This window comes from Mesitornis unicolor, unplaced genomic scaffold, assembly GCF_000695765.1.
Source record: "Mesitornis unicolor isolate BGI_N332 unplaced genomic scaffold, ASM69576v1 scaffold15695, whole genome shotgun sequence".
NCBI classification, from domain to species: Eukaryota; Metazoa; Chordata; class Aves; order Mesitornithiformes; family Mesitornithidae; genus Mesitornis; species Mesitornis unicolor.
In genome coordinates this window covers 19,091-36,707 of record NW_010183589.1, presented here as the reverse complement: position 1 = coordinate 36,707, position 17,617 = coordinate 19,091, and the positions used below count along the sequence as shown (strand labels likewise).

The 17,617-nt window shown below is 51.3% G+C and overlaps 1 protein-coding gene across 1 annotated transcript; it reads right to left on the bottom strand.

The window, feature by feature from the left end:
- Positions 1-711: 711 nt before the first annotated feature.
- On the bottom strand, positions 712-8,782 carry LOC104540396 (keratin, type II cytoskeletal cochleal; the record flags this gene model as incomplete). Its single annotated transcript, XM_010184200.1, has 8 exons — positions 8,322-8,782; positions 7,380-7,588; positions 4,756-4,816; positions 4,282-4,377; positions 3,489-3,584; positions 3,162-3,287; positions 1,267-1,487; positions 712-746 (listed from the first exon to the last, which is right to left on the bottom strand). Coding segments are annotated over exons 1-8 (1,237 nt in total), but the record flags the coding sequence as incomplete, so codon positions are not given.
- Between the last annotated feature and the right edge of the window lie 8,835 nt (positions 8,783-17,617).

Sequence of the window (17,617 nt, the reverse complement as noted above, 5' to 3'; positions counted from 1 at the left end):
GATTGTCCTGACCCAGGTGCAGGACCCTGCCATTGTCCTTGTTGAACCCCATGAGGTTCACCTGGCCCAGAGCACTTATATTTGTCCCAGAACAGTTGTATTTTGGCCCAGAGCAGTTATTCTCTGCCCTATGCCAGATATACATGAGGGTTGAGCAGCTCATCTCCTTCTCCATCACTGAGTCTGGGTCAGGACCCCCTGCAGCATGGAGAACCCCACATCATAAACCACTCAGCACATCCCTTGGTGCCCCAAAGAGGCTGTGGGCACATAGTTCACCAGTTATCAGTGGTAATTAAGTGGATGAAAAGTAAACCCACTGGTTTAGAGCTGTAGACAGCGTCTCCAAGAAGCCAGCATCTATCCAAGGTCCAGCAAGGGGAGCACGCAATGGTTCCCAAGCTGGAAAGCCACCCCCTAACCTCACCCTCGCACTAACTCCCAATCCAGGCCATGCCTTTTCTCACCAGTGTGTTTTCCCCCATATAAAAAGGGAATAAATGAAGATCAATATTCCCCCACGTTAAATTTCATACAGATGAGCTAGAGCTGAAGTCTGCCATGGAGCAAACAGCACCATCAACCTCTGTCTCGGGGGGCTTGACTGGGTTGCAGAAGGCAGGGTTGCTATGAGGCTCCTGCACGCAGACCCAGTTGGTCCCCACCTGCATTTTCCATGTATAACTCTTATAAATTATAAAATCAACTCACAGATGTTGACGTTGCCAACTCCATCACCAGCCAACCTGTTGGAGAAGACAAACACAAAGGCAAAAAGGGAAGAGGACGGGTTAGAGTCTGCATTACTCAGTGTTCCCCCAGGGCCTCGGCTGAAGACAATGGCAGGGAGCTATTAGTGCTGTTGTAAATAATTCAGACAAGATAAGTGTGCCATCCAGCGCTTTGTTCTGGCCCTACATTTACAAGCTCTGTTATCACCTGGGGGTTGTTGAAAGAGCACAGAAGCTCTGTCCTAATCCCAGGGGGATTTGGGCCACTTGGAAATGTTCTGCCACAGTATCAAACATACAATGGAAAACAATTTTTTCTTCTTTGCTTATTTTTACCCAAAAGATCAAGTTTTCCCCAGAACCTGCCCGTTTAGCTCTTCAGCCAAAGCATTTTCAGGACCAAAAATCAGTTTCACATGCAAGGCTTTCTCTTCTGTATTTCCATGCAGAGATTGGAACTGAGCCCTCACGATGTCCCCAAGCAAAGGGCACCAAAGGGCTGGACCCTTCCTCACACAAAAACCACAGCACCCACCTGCACTCCTCTCCCTCCAGCAGCTTCCTGTAGGTCGCGATCTCGATGTCCAGCGCCAGTTTGACGTTCATCAGCTCCTGGTACTCGCGGAGCTGCCGGGCCATGTCCTGTTTCGCCTTCTGCATCGCCGCCTCCAGCTCCTCCAGCTTTGCCTTGGCGTCTTTGACGGCCAACTCCCCGCGCTCCTCGGCTTCTGCAATGCTCGCCTCCAGCTTGGCACGCTGCAAGGACAGAGCAGGGCACGTCAGTGGGCATCTCAGCTCCTTGTGCAGGAAAACACTGCCCACGGGCTAATGAACTCTACTGGCCAGACCACCTCTGTGTGTCTGCAGAGCCCTGGAGCCATCTGCACCCCTGTAAGTCCAAGCCTACACGGCTTTTTGGGCACTGGATGGAGATCAGCCTGCAAAGGACCCTCATCTCATCTCATCCCAAGATACGTTCTTCCAAGAGGCAGACCCTATTTCTCTCCGCTGGCTACATTTTCAGGAGACTTCATTTTCAGGTGATCCTCAGCCCACCCACGCCGCACACAACACTTGGGGTTAATGCAAGCTCAGGTTTTCTCTCCCATTTTGCCCCAGAGCTTGTTCAGAGCCAGTTGGTCTCCAGCAAGCTTTGATGTGAGGCAAGCGTGGACTCGAGCAGACCTGCAGCTAACAAACAACGCAGACCTACCCCAAAAGCACCCCTGTGGGGCCACCCTCACCTGCGCCCCCTGCACCTCCAAAAAAGCCCCATGTTTGGCAGGAAGGGCTCACAGTGAACACATGTGCTTTATGCTCTCATTCATTATTTAAGGGAGCTGCAGTGGGTCAGCTCTTTGCTTGCAAGTGTGTGTCGAAGCCTCCCTGCCCTGAAACCAAATAAACACAAACGGATGAATCACCGTGGCTTATCTCCAACTTTGCACACCTTGGTTATTCACAGCCAGCGCTCAGCCCCGAACATGGTCTGAACCACTCGCTGGTCTGGCTTTCACCAGCCGTTTGATAAAGCGATAACGGCCCCTGGAGAAAGCAAACAGAACTCCCATACGGCTGAGAAATGCTCTTATGTGCCCAAACATGGTGCTCCCTTCTGCAAAAAGGGGGTGGACCAGGATCCCAGAAGCAGGAGGGTACAAGGAATACGTGCGGCTGGCAGGGAGGCCACACACAGCTTTGCCCTTTAAAAATGGCTCTGCATCAGCCACTCCTGTGCTCCCAGGTTGCTGCTGGACGTGTTGTCACCCATAGTGCAGCGGCCTCTTGGCATTACACTGCCCACAACAGTTTCTCCCTCAAAACCAGCAGCTTTTGAGGTGAGCATCGCAGCCACCCCCAAACCCTCAGTTCAAGAAGGACAGGGAATTGCTTGAAAGAGTCCAGCGCAGAGCCACAAAGATGATGGAGGGAGTGGAGCATCTCCCTTCTGAGGAGCCGCTGAGGGAGCTGGGGCTCTTGAGCTTGGAGCAGAGGAGACCAGGGGTGCCCTCATCCATGTTATCAATGTGGGAAGGGCAGTGTCAGGAGGAAGGAGCCAGGCTCTGCTCTGGGATGTCCAGTGCCAGGACAAGGGGCAATGGTCCCAAGCTGGAGCACAGGAGGTTCATGTGAACATGAGGCCACACTTTGTCAGTGTGAGGGTCCAGAGCATGGCCCAGGCTGCCCAGAGAGGTTGTGGAGTCTCCTTCTCTGGAGACACCCAAAGCCCTGATGTGTTCCTGTGTGACTGCTCTGGTGATCCTGCTGTGGGGGGGTTGCACTGGGGGATCTTTCCAGATCCCTTCCAACCCCTAAGATTCTGTGATTCTGTGTGAAACCGCTCCTACAGATGTTACACCCAGACCCCTGGCACGCTCGTTGCTGCTAAAGCCGCTGCTCTGCAGCAGGAGAACACGAGCAGGTCCTCACCTGGGCTTTTGCATTCTCGATTTCACTCTGCAGCCTCTGGATCATGCGGTTGATCTCTGTGATCTCATTCTTGGTGTTGCGCAGGTCGTCCCCGTGTTTGCCAGCCGCGACCTGCAGTGCCTCATACTGTGACACAAAACAGCGTGAGAGAAAGGGATGGAGTCAGGCTGGCGGTCTGATAACTGCCTAAAATCTCTCCCACTCCTGACACACAGACCAACAGAAGCTGTAACTGCCTTTATCTCTCCCATAACTCACCTTGCTCTGGTACCAGGACTCAGCCTCAGCCCGGCTCCTGTTGGCGATGTCCTCGTACTGCGCTTTGACCTCTGCGATGATGCTGTCCAAGTCCAGGTTGCGGTTGTTGTCCATGGACAGCACCACGGAGGTGTCGGAGATCTGGGCCTGCAGCTCATTAAGTTCCTGGCAGATGCATTAGAAATAATACCATTAATCACTGGCTTTTAAGGGCCTCTCTTTTGGAAGCCGATTAAAGAAGAAAAGACAAAGAAAGGGAGGCAGATAAGAAGAATCCATTCCAAGCAATCATTAATTAAAAGGAAACTAAAGCACAACGTAACAACAGAAACCGAGCTACCTCTTATCACCCACATTTTGACAGCAAAGTTCTTTTACCCCGCTCCTGAGATAAGAACCCAGCATGAAATCTTTGAGCATCCCCTTCCCAACACCACGAGGCCCAAATTCCTTCATCTCAGCCAAAGGATGCAATGTCTCCAGTTCAATCAACCTCTTATCTTGCAAATAACGGGTAAGATAAAGGACTTTGGGAGCTTTCCTTTCTTTCTCTCACACTGCACACAAACACTGGCTAGAATACACCGGGTTTCCTTGTTTCCATACAGCATCAAAAAAATAATGCATGTCCTGGCTTGCAACAAATCCACCTCACATCCCAAATAGGGAGAAATTACTGTGGCAATTCACAGGACGTGCACTTTACTTGCAGGCTTATTTTTGGACATGTAAGGGAAGGTTCCATGTCTCCATCACCGTCCTCATTAAAACAGCCCATTAATTTCCCCAGTCCCCATTCCCTGTTCTTCACCCACTGGTGATGCTACACCGCAGCAGCCACAAGCAGCAGAAAGGTCCTTACCGCTTCATAGAGCGACCTCAGGAAGTTAATCTCATCTGTCAGCGCATCCACCTTGGCCTCCAGCTCCACTTTGTTCATGTAGGCGGCATCCACATCCTAAAAAAGAGGGATAATCCGCTGAGATTACCGTGGCTTTGTGACTAAATCCACCCAGCCACGAGCCCGTCAAGTTCCCCAAGCTGTCTGCTCTCTGTCTCTCTGTCATGACCCACCAAGTCCTAAATATTGCTGGTGTGCAGGATCCCCTGTGTTCTGTAGGGTCCCTTGGACCTGTGTTTGCAGGTCAGGGGAGGCCTTGGAAAATGTCCTGGAATAAGATACAGCCATGATATAGATGGCTAAAAGATACAGCCAAGAAATACACTTTCTTCTTCACCTCTGGGCATGGATGGAGCAATGAGAGCGTAGGGGGAAACGGGGGAGAAGGGCTGCAAGCATCTACGAGCAGTCCCTGCTAACGTCCAGGGCACGCACCTTCTTGAGCACCACAAACTCATTTTCCGCTGTCGTGCGCTTGTTGATCTCGTCTTCGTATCTACCAGAAAAAAAGAGATTGGTGTGAAGTTAGAGCCTGGGTCAAAGGAAAAACCTATCAGAGTGAAGAGTTACCCCATTCTCTTCTCTCTCCCTCCTTTCCCTCTTTGTGAGCCACCTCAGCAAAGCTTCCCCAAGCACGGCAGCCACAGGCAGAGGCTCGCTGTGTATTTTATTGCACAAGAGGTACCAGCTCCAGGGGTTCCCTTCCTGCCTGGACAAGCTGATGTCTGAAAGCTCTTCTGGTCCACAACACCATGACTGTTAACCTGGACAGCATTTCTCACCCACGCTTCCCCATATTTCTTAAAATTCACTGCATTTAAGAAGATTCCTGCTCTTTATTCTCGCTCAGGGATGGCTGCAGGATTGCAGTCGATGTCCTGGGGCTCTTGCCCCTCGAGAGAGCAAACACAAACACAGAAGAGATGCGAGGAGATTCAATAAATTCCTCTACGCTGATCAAAGCACTCACTAATGCCACTTTCTCTGTGCATTTCCTTGTTCCAGACTCTGAGAACATTTTTCAGGTGTCAATCACACACCACTGTCCCGGTAAGAGCCAAGATTAATTATCCTCATTCTGAACATTAATTCTTCTCACTCTGCACAGAGTGGCTTTGTTCCAAAGCCCCACTGACTCCTAATATTGGCTACGTCCCTTCTTTAGGTGTTCACCTTCGGGTGTAATGAGCTAAATCCTCAGCAGATCAAAATCAGGCTCCATCGACCTTACGGGAGGGTCACTTGTTTTACCCCTTGCAAACCTGCATCTCAGAGCCTGCCTTGCATCAATTTGTGCACCTGCTGCAAAGCACAGCAAGAATCTGCTGGATGGATCCTGAACAACACCCAAGGAGCAGAGCAGGAACCACTTTTTCAGGCTGTTTCGGCTTTGCTGTTGCCAAAGTGCGAACACTGCTCTCTTTATTGACGCAGTCCCTGCATGGCTAACGCTGTAATTTGCCTTCCAAAGCGTGAGCTGCTTCGCTTCCAACGGCCTCCAGGTGCCTCCCCTTCTGCTCCGAGCTGGAAGCTTGCCCATCCACACCAGCATAAACAGACCTTGTCCCTTCTGAGGCCAATGAGCTGCATCTGCTGCTATCGCGGTGTAATATACGACCTGGAAATTAGGTCAGCGTGCTGCGTACACACAGCCTGCGGCACAGGACGGGTAATCAGCAAAAAGACCAAATTATTCCAGAAATGTTTGTCAAATTCCTCACAAATTCACTTGGTTGGAAAAGATCTTTAAGATCAGAGTCCAACGATAAGCTGTCCATTGCTAATTATGCCTCTAAGCACCTTTTTTCCCAGGCAAAGCTCCACCAAACTGGTCAATGAACTGAGAAATCATTCGAAGTTCTCCATTGAAGCCCCGTGCACGGTCACACCTTGGCACGGCCCTCACCGAGCCACGTGGACACGCAAACACGGCTGGCTCCTGCCCTTGCTTACTTTGCACCACACCCTTAGTCAATGCAGTCGCTGAATGAGAGACTGAATCTCATCCCCTGGAGCCTCGTGCACGTAAATCTCCTCCCCTGCTCCAGATGTAACTGAGAATTACTGTGAAAATTGAGCATATGAAAAAGAGGCGACAGACACATAAAGAGCCAGTCACGGTTTAGGTATTCTACTTAGAAAATGAGGGGTATTTTTCATATAAATGGGGAGCAGCAGGTTCTGAACTCAAGTTACTACATCCTTACTCCCTCTGCTGCATCTTAGGCTCCTAATTCCTGCTTCCTTTCTCTTAACACCTACAGGGTTTGGTTTCACACGGACCTGTAATAAATAAATATGCATCTGTGGACCTTGCCTTCATGTGGCACACAACCAAAATCAGGGCTATAAATCCTCTGGGTGCAAACCAGCTCCTCACAGAGCTGCAAAGTACAACTGTGGATGAGCACGAAGTAGAAATAACTCCACAGGGTTGGGGGAAACATCATTCCCATGCTCCTTCTTGGGAATCACTGGCTATCGACTTTCCCCAAACACACCCTGGGGATTATCAGATCAGTTTGTTTCCAGTTCCTGCTCCATCCAGTTTGCCCGCTCCCTCTTTTCTTTCTTTCCTTTTTTAATTAAAGGCATTCCCCGGTACAGCTGGGTTGGGCCCAGGCTGGGACAAAGGCTACTTTCTTCATGGGACTCCTCCCACAATTGGGACTGAAAAGTCACTTCAAAATTGCAGCTCGCCTGCTCCATTACCTGCCCACAAAATAAGCAGCAGCTCATCCACTGCTGGCTATGGGCTCCCAAGGGGTTCCTATGGACCCGAGCTCCCATGGGGTTCCTATGGACCTGAGGAGGCACATCCAACCCAAAGCACGAAGCCATCCCCAAGGAGGCCCCAGAGCAAAGCCAAGGGGATGGAGCCACTGAAGGCCACGTGAAAACAAGGTGCTAGGAATAAGAAGCAACCCAGGCAGGAATCAAGGGAAATTCCCTGGGCTTGACGCCTAACCCATGGCTGGAAAAGCTGGGGACATCTCTGCCCATCTACTGACCAAGCTGGCAGCTCAACTACACCGTTAGATGGGAAGATTATACATTACTTGGTCTTGAAATCCTCAACAAGATCCTGCATGTTCTTCAGCTCGCCCTCCAAACGCCCTTTGTCATTCAACAGCCCATCCAGCTGACGCCGCAGGTTGTTGATGTACGCCTCAAACATGGGGGCGATGTTACTCCGGGCGGTTTTCTGGTCCTGGAGAAGGCTCCATTTGGTCTCCAGCATTTTGTTTTGCTGCTCCAGGAACCGGACCTGGAAAGGAACCAAGGGGTCATTGGTGAAAGTGGGAGGAAGGGGGAGCTGACACTACAGGATTTGGATCCCCGGAGAATGATGGGCTGTGATTTTATCTGAAGAATTTTCCTTGCTTATAGGAAGCACCCGAACTCTGGAGGGTGATAAAGACCAGGAGGGAGATTTGCTGCTCTGATCTTATGAATTTATGGCTGTGTATGAATTAAAGATAAGCAGGTTCTGCTTGTCTGACCCTTGACAGAAGCCCCGCGCTCAAACTCCAGGTCTGGATTCCTCGCATTGTGAGGATGCCAGAGCTGCAGTTTACACAGGATCAATCGGTGCAAAGCCACAGAGGGAGAGGGCAGTGCAAAAAAACACAGCAGACTCCGACTTTCACAAAGATCTGTTCTGCTGAGATGATTCCTCCCCAAAAAGCCCCCTCCTCCCTGATTTTGTTGTTGCTGGTGGTGTGCTTGGGTGCAGATTTGCTCCTTAAAGCCTGCACCCACATTATGGGCAATACCAGCTAAATAAAGAGGGTGCAAAGCTGGCCTAAGCAGGGCAAAACCCTTTACCGACAGCAACACTAGCAGGGCTTTAAGTTATTGCACTGCAGTAGGCAAATCACACCATGCTCCTGAGGACTGGGCCCATTTGTGAACCCCCCCCTTAAAATGTGGTCAAGCTTTGGGTCAGACCTGCTTTTTAAGCAGCATCCACAGAGCCACCAGCCTCTCCAACACCTCACCTTGTCGATGAAGGAGGCGAATCTGTTGTTGAGCGTCTTGATCTGCTCCTTCTCCTCCTTGCGCACCCGCTGGATGTTGGGGTCGATCTCCAGGTTCAGGGGTGTCAGGAGGCTCTGGTTGATGGTGACCTCCTGGATGCCCGCGGGGCCCAGCGCCCCACCGAGCCCCATGCCCCCGTAGCCGTATCCAGAGCGAACGCTGTAGGAGCTGCCGCCTCCAACGGAGATCCGCTTGTTGGCAGAGCCCAGGCTGTAGAGGCTGGAGCTGCCAAAGCCCCCTGCCCTGCCTAAGCCCCCTCCTAGTCCACGGGTCGAGGAGACGGTGCTGACACGCACTTGGCTGATCCCTGGGACGGCCGCAGAGCGAGAGCTGAAGCTGACAGAGCGGGACATGGCTGCTCCGAGGGCGTTTTCAGTATCCTACACCCTTGGAAAGAGGAGGGGAGCTGTGCTGGAGAGCAGGGCAGTGAGCGGGTTCTCCTGCCTGCTTCTCCTTTTATCCGTTAGAAAAGCTGGGCTTGGCCCAAGGGCAAAAGAGGGATCATTTTACTGCCTGGAGAGCTGGGTGTGCCTGGCTGCCTTCCCACCCTCCCTCGACCTGCTGAATTGGAGCAGGCCAGGAGGGAAGGGCCAGGAGGGAAGGGACAGGACACACCTGGCGCCGCATCCCCGGCCTCTCCTGGGCTCCACGGCAGAGCTGTACCAGGCCAGGCACGGTCCCCACTTCCCAAAGGCTTTTCCATTCCTCCTCGCTTGCCTAAGCAGGTGATGAAAGGAAAATATGCATTGATTTTTTACTTTATTACAGCACAGGTGGCTCCCCCTGTGCCACAGCAGAGATAAGGGGCCACAGCTGAGCGTCAGGTCCTGCCAGGTTTAATGTAAACCAAAGCCAGCTGCAGCCTTGGACACACACACAGGACCCAGCTGGTCTGTGCCATGCAGGGGAACACAGCGATCCCTGGACACCGGGGTTTTGCCACCTCTCTCCTGTTAGTGTTAAAATAAAGGTGGTTTAGGTGGAAAATACCTGTGCATGGAAACACCCAGCGTGCCAGTCCACACTCAAAGGGAGCCAGGACAAGTTTCTGCTTAAATTCCTGTGTTTCTATGCGGAAGAGGCAAAGACAAATATTAGTTTTATAGGGTTTCTGCACTTTCAAATAGCCTCGCAGGGACAGGTCTCTTCACTATCAGGTCATAAATCCTCCCTGAGATTTCAAAGTCTGGCCTGAATGTGTCACCCTTCAGCTCTTCCCCTCTCATCGGGACAGTGAGATAATGCTGCTTACATGTTCTGGCCACGGCCTATTCAAAATATGCACTTCCTTCTTTGCGGGAAGAACAAAAGTTGGCTGGAGAGCCCAGCTACTAAAAGGAAATTCTCATTTGGAAGGAGGGAAAGGGGGAGATTGAGCCAGGCAGAGACATAGGAGGCAAGGTTCCTCCCTGCTCTGCAAGCTGGCTCGGCTTTCACCAGCAAATACAATAAAATCCATTGAATATAAAGCATGCACACCCGTACTTGACCCTGTGGCTGCTGTGGACAGGCCAGGGTTGATTTAATCTGCACAGGGCAGAACCTTGCAGCTGCTTTACACAGCACCAGGTCCTGGCGAGTTCGCAAAGCTCTGCCACAGCTCCGCAATATCTTCAGGCAGAAATTGAACCCGAAAGCGCGATCGAGTCCTGGCACCAGGCAAGAATAACCCCACCAAAACAAGCCCTGGATTTTATCAGGTTGCAGATTCCTTTGTAGCAGCAGCCGAGGGTTTTTTGCACAACCCCGAACAGAAAGCAATCCAATGGCAGAGAGCAATGCAGCCAGGTAAAGCACGACCTGCTGTCAGACAAACCATCGTAAAGGCAACGCTGCTGTCGGCAGAACCACCAGTTCAGCACTACGAGAACTGAACTTCACCCTGGTTTGCGCTATCAGATCCATGAAAAGCCATTTTCTAATCTTAATTACCGTCGTGCGGCACCGCTGATTTTAGGTAAGGATGAGTCTGTCTACCATTCAAAGTCCAAGCTTGCTTTTCTGTCCCATTAGCAACCCGGGAAAGCCTCATTTACCTCATTGCTCTGTGCTCTGGTGCTGCAGGAAGCCAGTTTAGATCCCCTGCACTTCTTACAACCCATCCTGCAATGGGAATATTCTCCGTTTCAATCCGGTTTCAAGTCGGGTTAGGTCAGAGCCGGACCCAGAGATGTCAGGAGCAGAGTTTGCTTGTGTTGTTGGGATGCCATGGTAACACCGCATAGTTTCACAACCGCACTGACCGGTAAATACTTCCAAGCCCTTGCGAATGACCCCCAGGGATTCAGGTTTGGTGAGGCAGAGGACGCTGTAGTGCCCAGTGAAACACCCCCTGGGGAAATGTGAAGTGAAGTGACCCCTAAAACACCCAGAAGCAGCCCACTCTTCTGCACTGATGCTCAGAAAGCCATTAAAAGAGCCACAAATCACAAATATCTCCATAAACCCTTGAGAAAATGAACCAAACTCTCAATTCTAGCCCAGAAAAGGGGGAAAAAAACCCAAATATGGTCACGGAAGAGGAAAAAAATCTTTGCAGAAGAGTAAAATTGTGTGTTCTAAACATGTGGTTATGCTGATCCACACCTGTTTCCACATCTTCTGCCGATATCCCGTGGGCTATCTCTTGCTGTATGTTTAGATTGCAATGTTTGGCCTGAAAGCTTTATGGAGCAGGGAGTGCCCTTCAGTTCTGTGTTTGCACAGCGCAGTCCTGGTTTGTGATTACTGCTCCAAAGTGCTTCGGCAGTGAGTCATTAATTAATTAGTGTCCTAACGACACGCCGTGTTTTGGTGGTCTCACGGCTGGGGGACTGCAAGGGCACGATGGGGCGCTCAGGGGTTGTCAGAACAACACTATCAAGATATTATTATATTATTCTTGCTAACAACACCCAAAAGCAAAGCCAACGCAGCAGCACTTGCAGCCATAAAACCTCTGCGCTGAGGATTCCCCCCACGCTGCAATCACAGCTTCCCCTTTCAGCATCTCTGTAGCCTCATTAATAAAAATTCTTTATCAATCATCATCAATTATCCCTGCGAATACAGAGATTGCTCCAGAGGGAACCTGCTCTCCTACAGTCCCAAACGTCTGTCAACAACCTGATGCACAACCGAGCCACATTAGGATGTGGTGGCCGTCTATCATGAGGTTTTATTCATTTGTTTAGTCCTACTTCCAGTGTTGCTTGGGCTATAAAGCTCAGTATAATGACGCAGCTCTGCAGCCTAGTATCTCAATGACAGGAAAGAGGCTTTTCCAGAAAGGCGATGGCTGGCTGAGTCGAGGGATTCATTTGTTCCAAAGGTTGGTACCTGGCACAGTTCATTGCCTTGCAACAGGAACCATCCCTGCTATAACTCGGGGCCTTAGGTCTAATTTGGAGTTCTTTAACTGGTGTCTTTAGTTTTCAGGCACTACTCACTTCCCGAGCACTTCAACAGCTCTCTTGAACCTGCTGTGATTCCCTTATTAATGTTAAGTCACCACTCTCGTGGTCTTACATTGGATAAACTGAGCGGGCTGAAACCCTCACATCTTTCATTAAACAAGTGGCTTTTCTGAGGACTTGAAATCACTTCTGTGGCCTCTCTCTGCTCCAGCGCCCTTGGCACGTGCATCGGCATTGTTCAAGCTGCAACTACATGTAGTTTCATACGTGGAAACTGCATTTTTCTTCCCTATGAGGAAGGTGAGGCCCTGGCCCAGGTTGCCCAGAGAAGCTGTGGGTGCCCCCTCCCTGGCAGTGCCCAAGGCCAGGTTGGACGGGGCCTGGAGCAGCCTGGGCTGGTGGAGGTGTCCCCCCATGGGGGGTTGGACTGGGGGGGCTTTGAGGTCCTTTCCAACCCAAATTATTCTAGAATTCTATGATTTTGCTCTCCACTCTCACAACCCTGCAGCCTCAGTACTAAAGGGGGCATGGTGGGACCAGCAGGAATAGCTGGAGGGAGCTTGCCCGGGGTGACAGAGCCAGCTCTGTGTTAACAACAAGGTTTCCAGCAAGGTTTCTCACCTTTCCTCCTCCTCTGCTTGCTTCGCTGAGGCTGGGGATCCCTCAGCTCAGTTCCTTGCTATGAAACTCCTCCTCCAGCTCAGCATTGGCTATGCTCGTCCTGTCAGCCGAAACCCAAAAAAGACCATGGGGTGAGCATGAAAGCAGCCAGGCAGAAAAGGACCTGGGGTAGATGAGAAGGGGTGGTTGTAGGGCAGAGAGGTTCTCCTGCCCCTCTGCTCTGCCCTGCTCAGACCCCAGCTGCAATCTTGTGTGAGCTCTGGGCCCTCAGTGCAAGAAGGACAGGAACTGCTTGAAAGAGTCCAGCAGGGCCACAAAGTGATGGAGGGAGTGGAGCATCTCCTGCTGAGGAGTGGCTGAGGGAGCTGGGGCTCTTGAGCTTGGAGCAGAGGAGACCAGGGGAGCCCACATCCCACTCATCCATGTGATCAATGTGGAAAGGGCAGTGTCAGGAGGAAGGAGCCAGGCTCTGCTCTGGGATGGCCAATGCCAGGACAAGGGGCAATGGTCCCAAGCTGGAGCACAGGAGGTTCATGTGAACATGAGGCCAAACTTTGTCAGTGTGAGGGTGCAGAGCATGGCCCAGGCTGCCCAGAGAGGTTGTGGAGTCTCCTTGTGTGGAGACACCCAAAGCCCTGGCCGTGTTCCTGTGTGACTGCTCTGGTGATCCTGCTCTGGGGGGGTTGGACTGGGGGAGCTTGCGAGGTCCCTTCCAACTCCTGATATTCTTGGATTCTGTGTGAGCACAGCCCCCAGGGTGTTCACATCACAGCACAAAACCACTCGCCAGCATCTCCAGGAGCAATCTGGACCCCCAAGGCGTTGCTGCCGCTGGAGGTTTCCCCCCTCCAGCATCTTCCAGCTGCTCGGCACCACGATGCAGCCGCTGTCCTGTTTGCAGAAGGAGCAGTGACACCAGCAGCAATGGGAACCTCTGTGCGTTGCCATGAGCTCCTGGACAAATAAGCAAACCCAACCCACGCAGATGGGCTGCAGGGATCTTTCCCAGGAACACAGCGGGGCATCGGATCATCAGAAAAGCTCTCTGTGCCTGACACATGGCGGAAGCATCCAAACTATGGACTTTCCCCCCCTCCAGCCTGTTTTACATGCACCTAAAGCTGGTTTTTTTCCCCTCTCTCCCAAATTACAACAGCTTAAGATGACAAGAAATCATGAAGGAATAACTATAAATATAGTTATAATTACGTATAATCATAATTACGAGGGTAATTTTTACATGAAAGTTGAGAGTCACTCCCACAGCTGATGCCTTAAGCAAAAACAAACAAACAAACAAATTAAAACACTACAGTTCTCAGAGCAGAGGTGAAATTGTGAGTCCTGGTAATGCTGGGCTCAGATTTTGCTGGAAATGGCGAATGGAAATGAATGGAAAAATCCATGTTCTAGCCCCATAAAATCAGAGTCCATCTATCTCAAGCCATTAATACAGACTGGCCAGCCTCAAAATATAGAGCAATTATAAAGTGATCTTTCCTTTGGTCACATTTCTCCATCAGCTCCTTAACCCTTCCCAAAGTGGAGGTTGCACCTTGACCAGCGCCTTCAACCGCTACTCACGGTCCTCTCTGCCCATCACTGGTTTACTCCTTGGTTACACTCAGCCCTGCGGCAGCGAGATCGCACGTGGTGGTGTGAGGAGATCTTCCCCTCTTCCCGTTTTAATTAACTCAACTCAATTGCAAACGACTGTGCCCTGTTCAGATGGAAACCTTGAGGTCATTTCCCTGCAGTCAAGGGAACCCCATCAGTTGACCATAAAACCAGCCCAGCCGTACTCAGCGTTATTGCAGGGGTTTGCGGGCCTGATTCATGTCTCGGTTAAAGGATAACAACGCCAAGTGAATGGAGCAAGGAAGGAGAGCAGCGATCTTGCAGAGTCATCAACAAGAAATGCTCTTATTGATGTTTTGTCCAACACCGCTTGGGCAGAGCCAACGGGACGATGCCACCCATTGATCCTCTATCTCCAAGCCCAGGAAGCACCCTTATATCCCCCAAAATATTAAGCATCCGACACAGCAGCCATCCTAATTCACTCGTGTTTTGTACGGCCCTTGGCGCAACGTAATTGCGGACAGCGACTGGGTTTCTTAATACCGACCACAACACAAATAACCATCTTCACACCGGTGACTGCACGGGAACAAAGCTGCTCCGCAGCCTCCGGCCCCACTTAGGAATTCCAAGACCTTTTGCAAAATCAAAGCTGTCCAAACAGATGTGTTGCCCAACAAATGCTCCTAAGGAAGAAAAATAACCGAGAAAAACACAGAACCGTATGTGGTGTTTGAGAGATAAACTGTCCTGTAGGCAGGAAGTATGTGGGAGAGGCAGGAGTAAAACCCGTATCGCCTCCCTCCACTCCCTACGCACGGAGCGACACGTTACCAAACACGTGGCTGCAAATATTCCTGTTAATCTTCAGGCCATTGGATTGCAAAAACACCATTGGATTGCAAAAAAACCCATCATATTCAGCATAAACTCCTGCTATAGATGGTGGTTTGTACCAGCCGGGGTTTCCAGAGATGGTTTCCCATGGACAAGCACTGGGGGTGCACGCAGCGAGGATGTTTTTCCACGTGGAAATGCAGGAATTTAATGCATTTGCCGTGTAAAAATGGGAACTTGCAGGATTGACCCAAACCAGCTCCACCTGTGAACACACCGACAATTTTGTGAAAGGCAAAAAAGCAGGAAAGCAAAGGCAGAGGGGCTAAAGCAGGGAGGTGTTGGATCTCCTCCCCGGTGAGTCACTGTCAGAAGAAGAGAAGGGCAAAAACCCTTCAAACCATTAATTTGTTACAAGTATTTTATTACAGCTATAATCACCAAGCCGAGATGGTTATCTCTGCTTACAGAGGGGCCAGCTCAGCTCTCAGGAAGATGAGAGGGTTGGGTTTTTTCCTACAGTTGCAAACACAGGAAATACAGAAGTGAGGAGAATCGTGCTCCCCAAATCTGGGCTTTAGCATGTCCCAAAATCAGCCCGGTATTTTAACTCAGCACTTAACAGTGCCCAGGACAGTGGTGGAGTCCCCATCCCTGGAGGGGTCCAAAAACCGTGTGGATGCGGCACTTCGGGACACGGCTTAGTGGCCATGGTGGGGTTGGGTTGACGGTTGGACTTGGTCTTGGAGGTCTTTTCCAACCTTAATGATTCTGTAATTATATCTCAGCCAACAAAACACACCACTCCAGCACCCAGCTGGACAACTACGACGAAGTTTCCAAACAAAAGCAAAAAGAAAGGCGCAAAACTCCCCTATTCTCTGGTCCTTTCCCAGCTCGGGACTCAGTATCAGGTTTTACGGCGCGAGCAAAGGGCACGATTGCAGCCTTGGACCTCATAGGGAGCCAAGCCCTGGGTGCTGATGGCAGCAGAGGGTGTGGTAGGTCTGTGTCAGGCACCATCGTAATCAATACATTCAACGATGACAATAATAATAATAATAATTAGAATTATAATTACTTCTCACTTACCCACATTGCCTACGACATGAGTGACTCTTTCCAGGTCTGTGGGAGGGGAGGGAAGATCAGGTTCAACGTAGCATGGAGCTGGGGCTACCCATGGCCATGCCTCTGCTCAGAGAAACCTCCTCCAGCCCCAGCACCCAAAAATCAACTCCCTCCACCCATCAGCACCCCAAAGCCACCTCCAGTCACCAGCTCCACCTGCGGCAGGTTTCCAGGGTACACGAGGGAGGAGAGGCTTGGCAGGAAAAGGAGAGGAGGGGCAAGAAGAGCTCTCCACGATGCTGAGGATGCATCTGTCCTGTGTATCACGGGCTGCACAGCCCCTTTTGGTACAGGGGAAGGGGTTTATCCGGTACAAAAAAAGGCGGAAGGGCCCTTCAAGGCAGGACCAGTTCACCAAGCGTGCAGCAGGCGTGAATCAGGTGCACCAAATTTGACTCCAGGAGTTAAAAATCAGGATGAATCAGCTCTGGTACCTGATTTAAGAAGGATTACAGACTTGCCGCTGGGCTTAGTGCCAGTGTGGCCCTGACACACACACACACACACACACACACACACGTGGGGCTGCACGGGGCCATCGCATGGGCACACGCGGCCCGGCCGTGCCACGTCATGAGCGTCCTGGCAAAGTCGTGATGGAGCCAAGCAAGCGGGCGATTCCTGCCGCAGCCTCAAGGTGCTGACTTGGGCCCGTGCCTGTGGAGCTACGCTACAGGGCACGCCGTCTGGTGCCAAAACTTCCCTCGCAGACACGTCGGGACGATGAGCGGCTCCCAACCGCACGCTACGCTGCTACGAGGAGGCTCCAGGAGTTACGTGACCCCCGGGGGTAACTCAGCACCAAAACCCTGCACACAACGACTGCCCCTTTGCAGCAGCTCAAGCACTGACCTGGAGCAGAGCTGCATCCTGCACCCTCTGTCTGTGCAGGAACGGTTGGGTTGCATCATTTGGGAAGCGCACAGCACGACAAACTGCCCCGGGAAAGCTGGGCTGAGGTGTAGGCACGGCCAAACGTCTGCTTTGTGTTTGCTCCAAAAAGGCATTGGTGCCACAAGGCAAAAAGTGGGAGACCGAGATCCAGTTCACAGAAGTGGCCAGGAAAACAAATAAACTCAGTTCTGGGGTGCCAGTTGGTCAAGGGAGGTTTTCCCTTGTGAGGCCACATCTGCAATTCTGCGTCCAGTTTTGGGCTCCCCAATTCAAGGACAAGGAATGACTGGAGAGAGCCCAGTTTGGAGCCACTGAGATGATGAGGGAACTGGAGCATCTCCTATAGGAGGAAAGGCTGAGAGAGATGGGGCTGTTCAGCTGGAGAAGAGGAGGCTGAGGGGGGTCTCATTAATGCTTAGAAATATCTCAAGGGCTGGGTCAGGAGGATGGGACCAGACTCTTCTGCTCGGTTGTGTCCTGTGACAGGACAAGGGGCAATGATCACAAACTGGGACAAGGGAGGTTCAACCTAAACACAAGGAAAAACTTCTTCATGTGAGGTACCAGGGCATGGCCCAGGCTGTGGAGAGGTTTTGAGGTCTCCTTCTCTGGAGACATCCACACCCCTGGACATGTTCCTGGGTGGTCTCCTCTGGGTGACCCTGATCTGGGTGATCTCCAGAGGTCCCTTCTCACCCCTACCAAGGTGTGGTTCTGCCTGACAATTTGGGCATGGGGCCTATTAAAAGGACAGGGACAAGGCAGCCACATGCAAAGGGACAGAGAGGCCCTGGTTC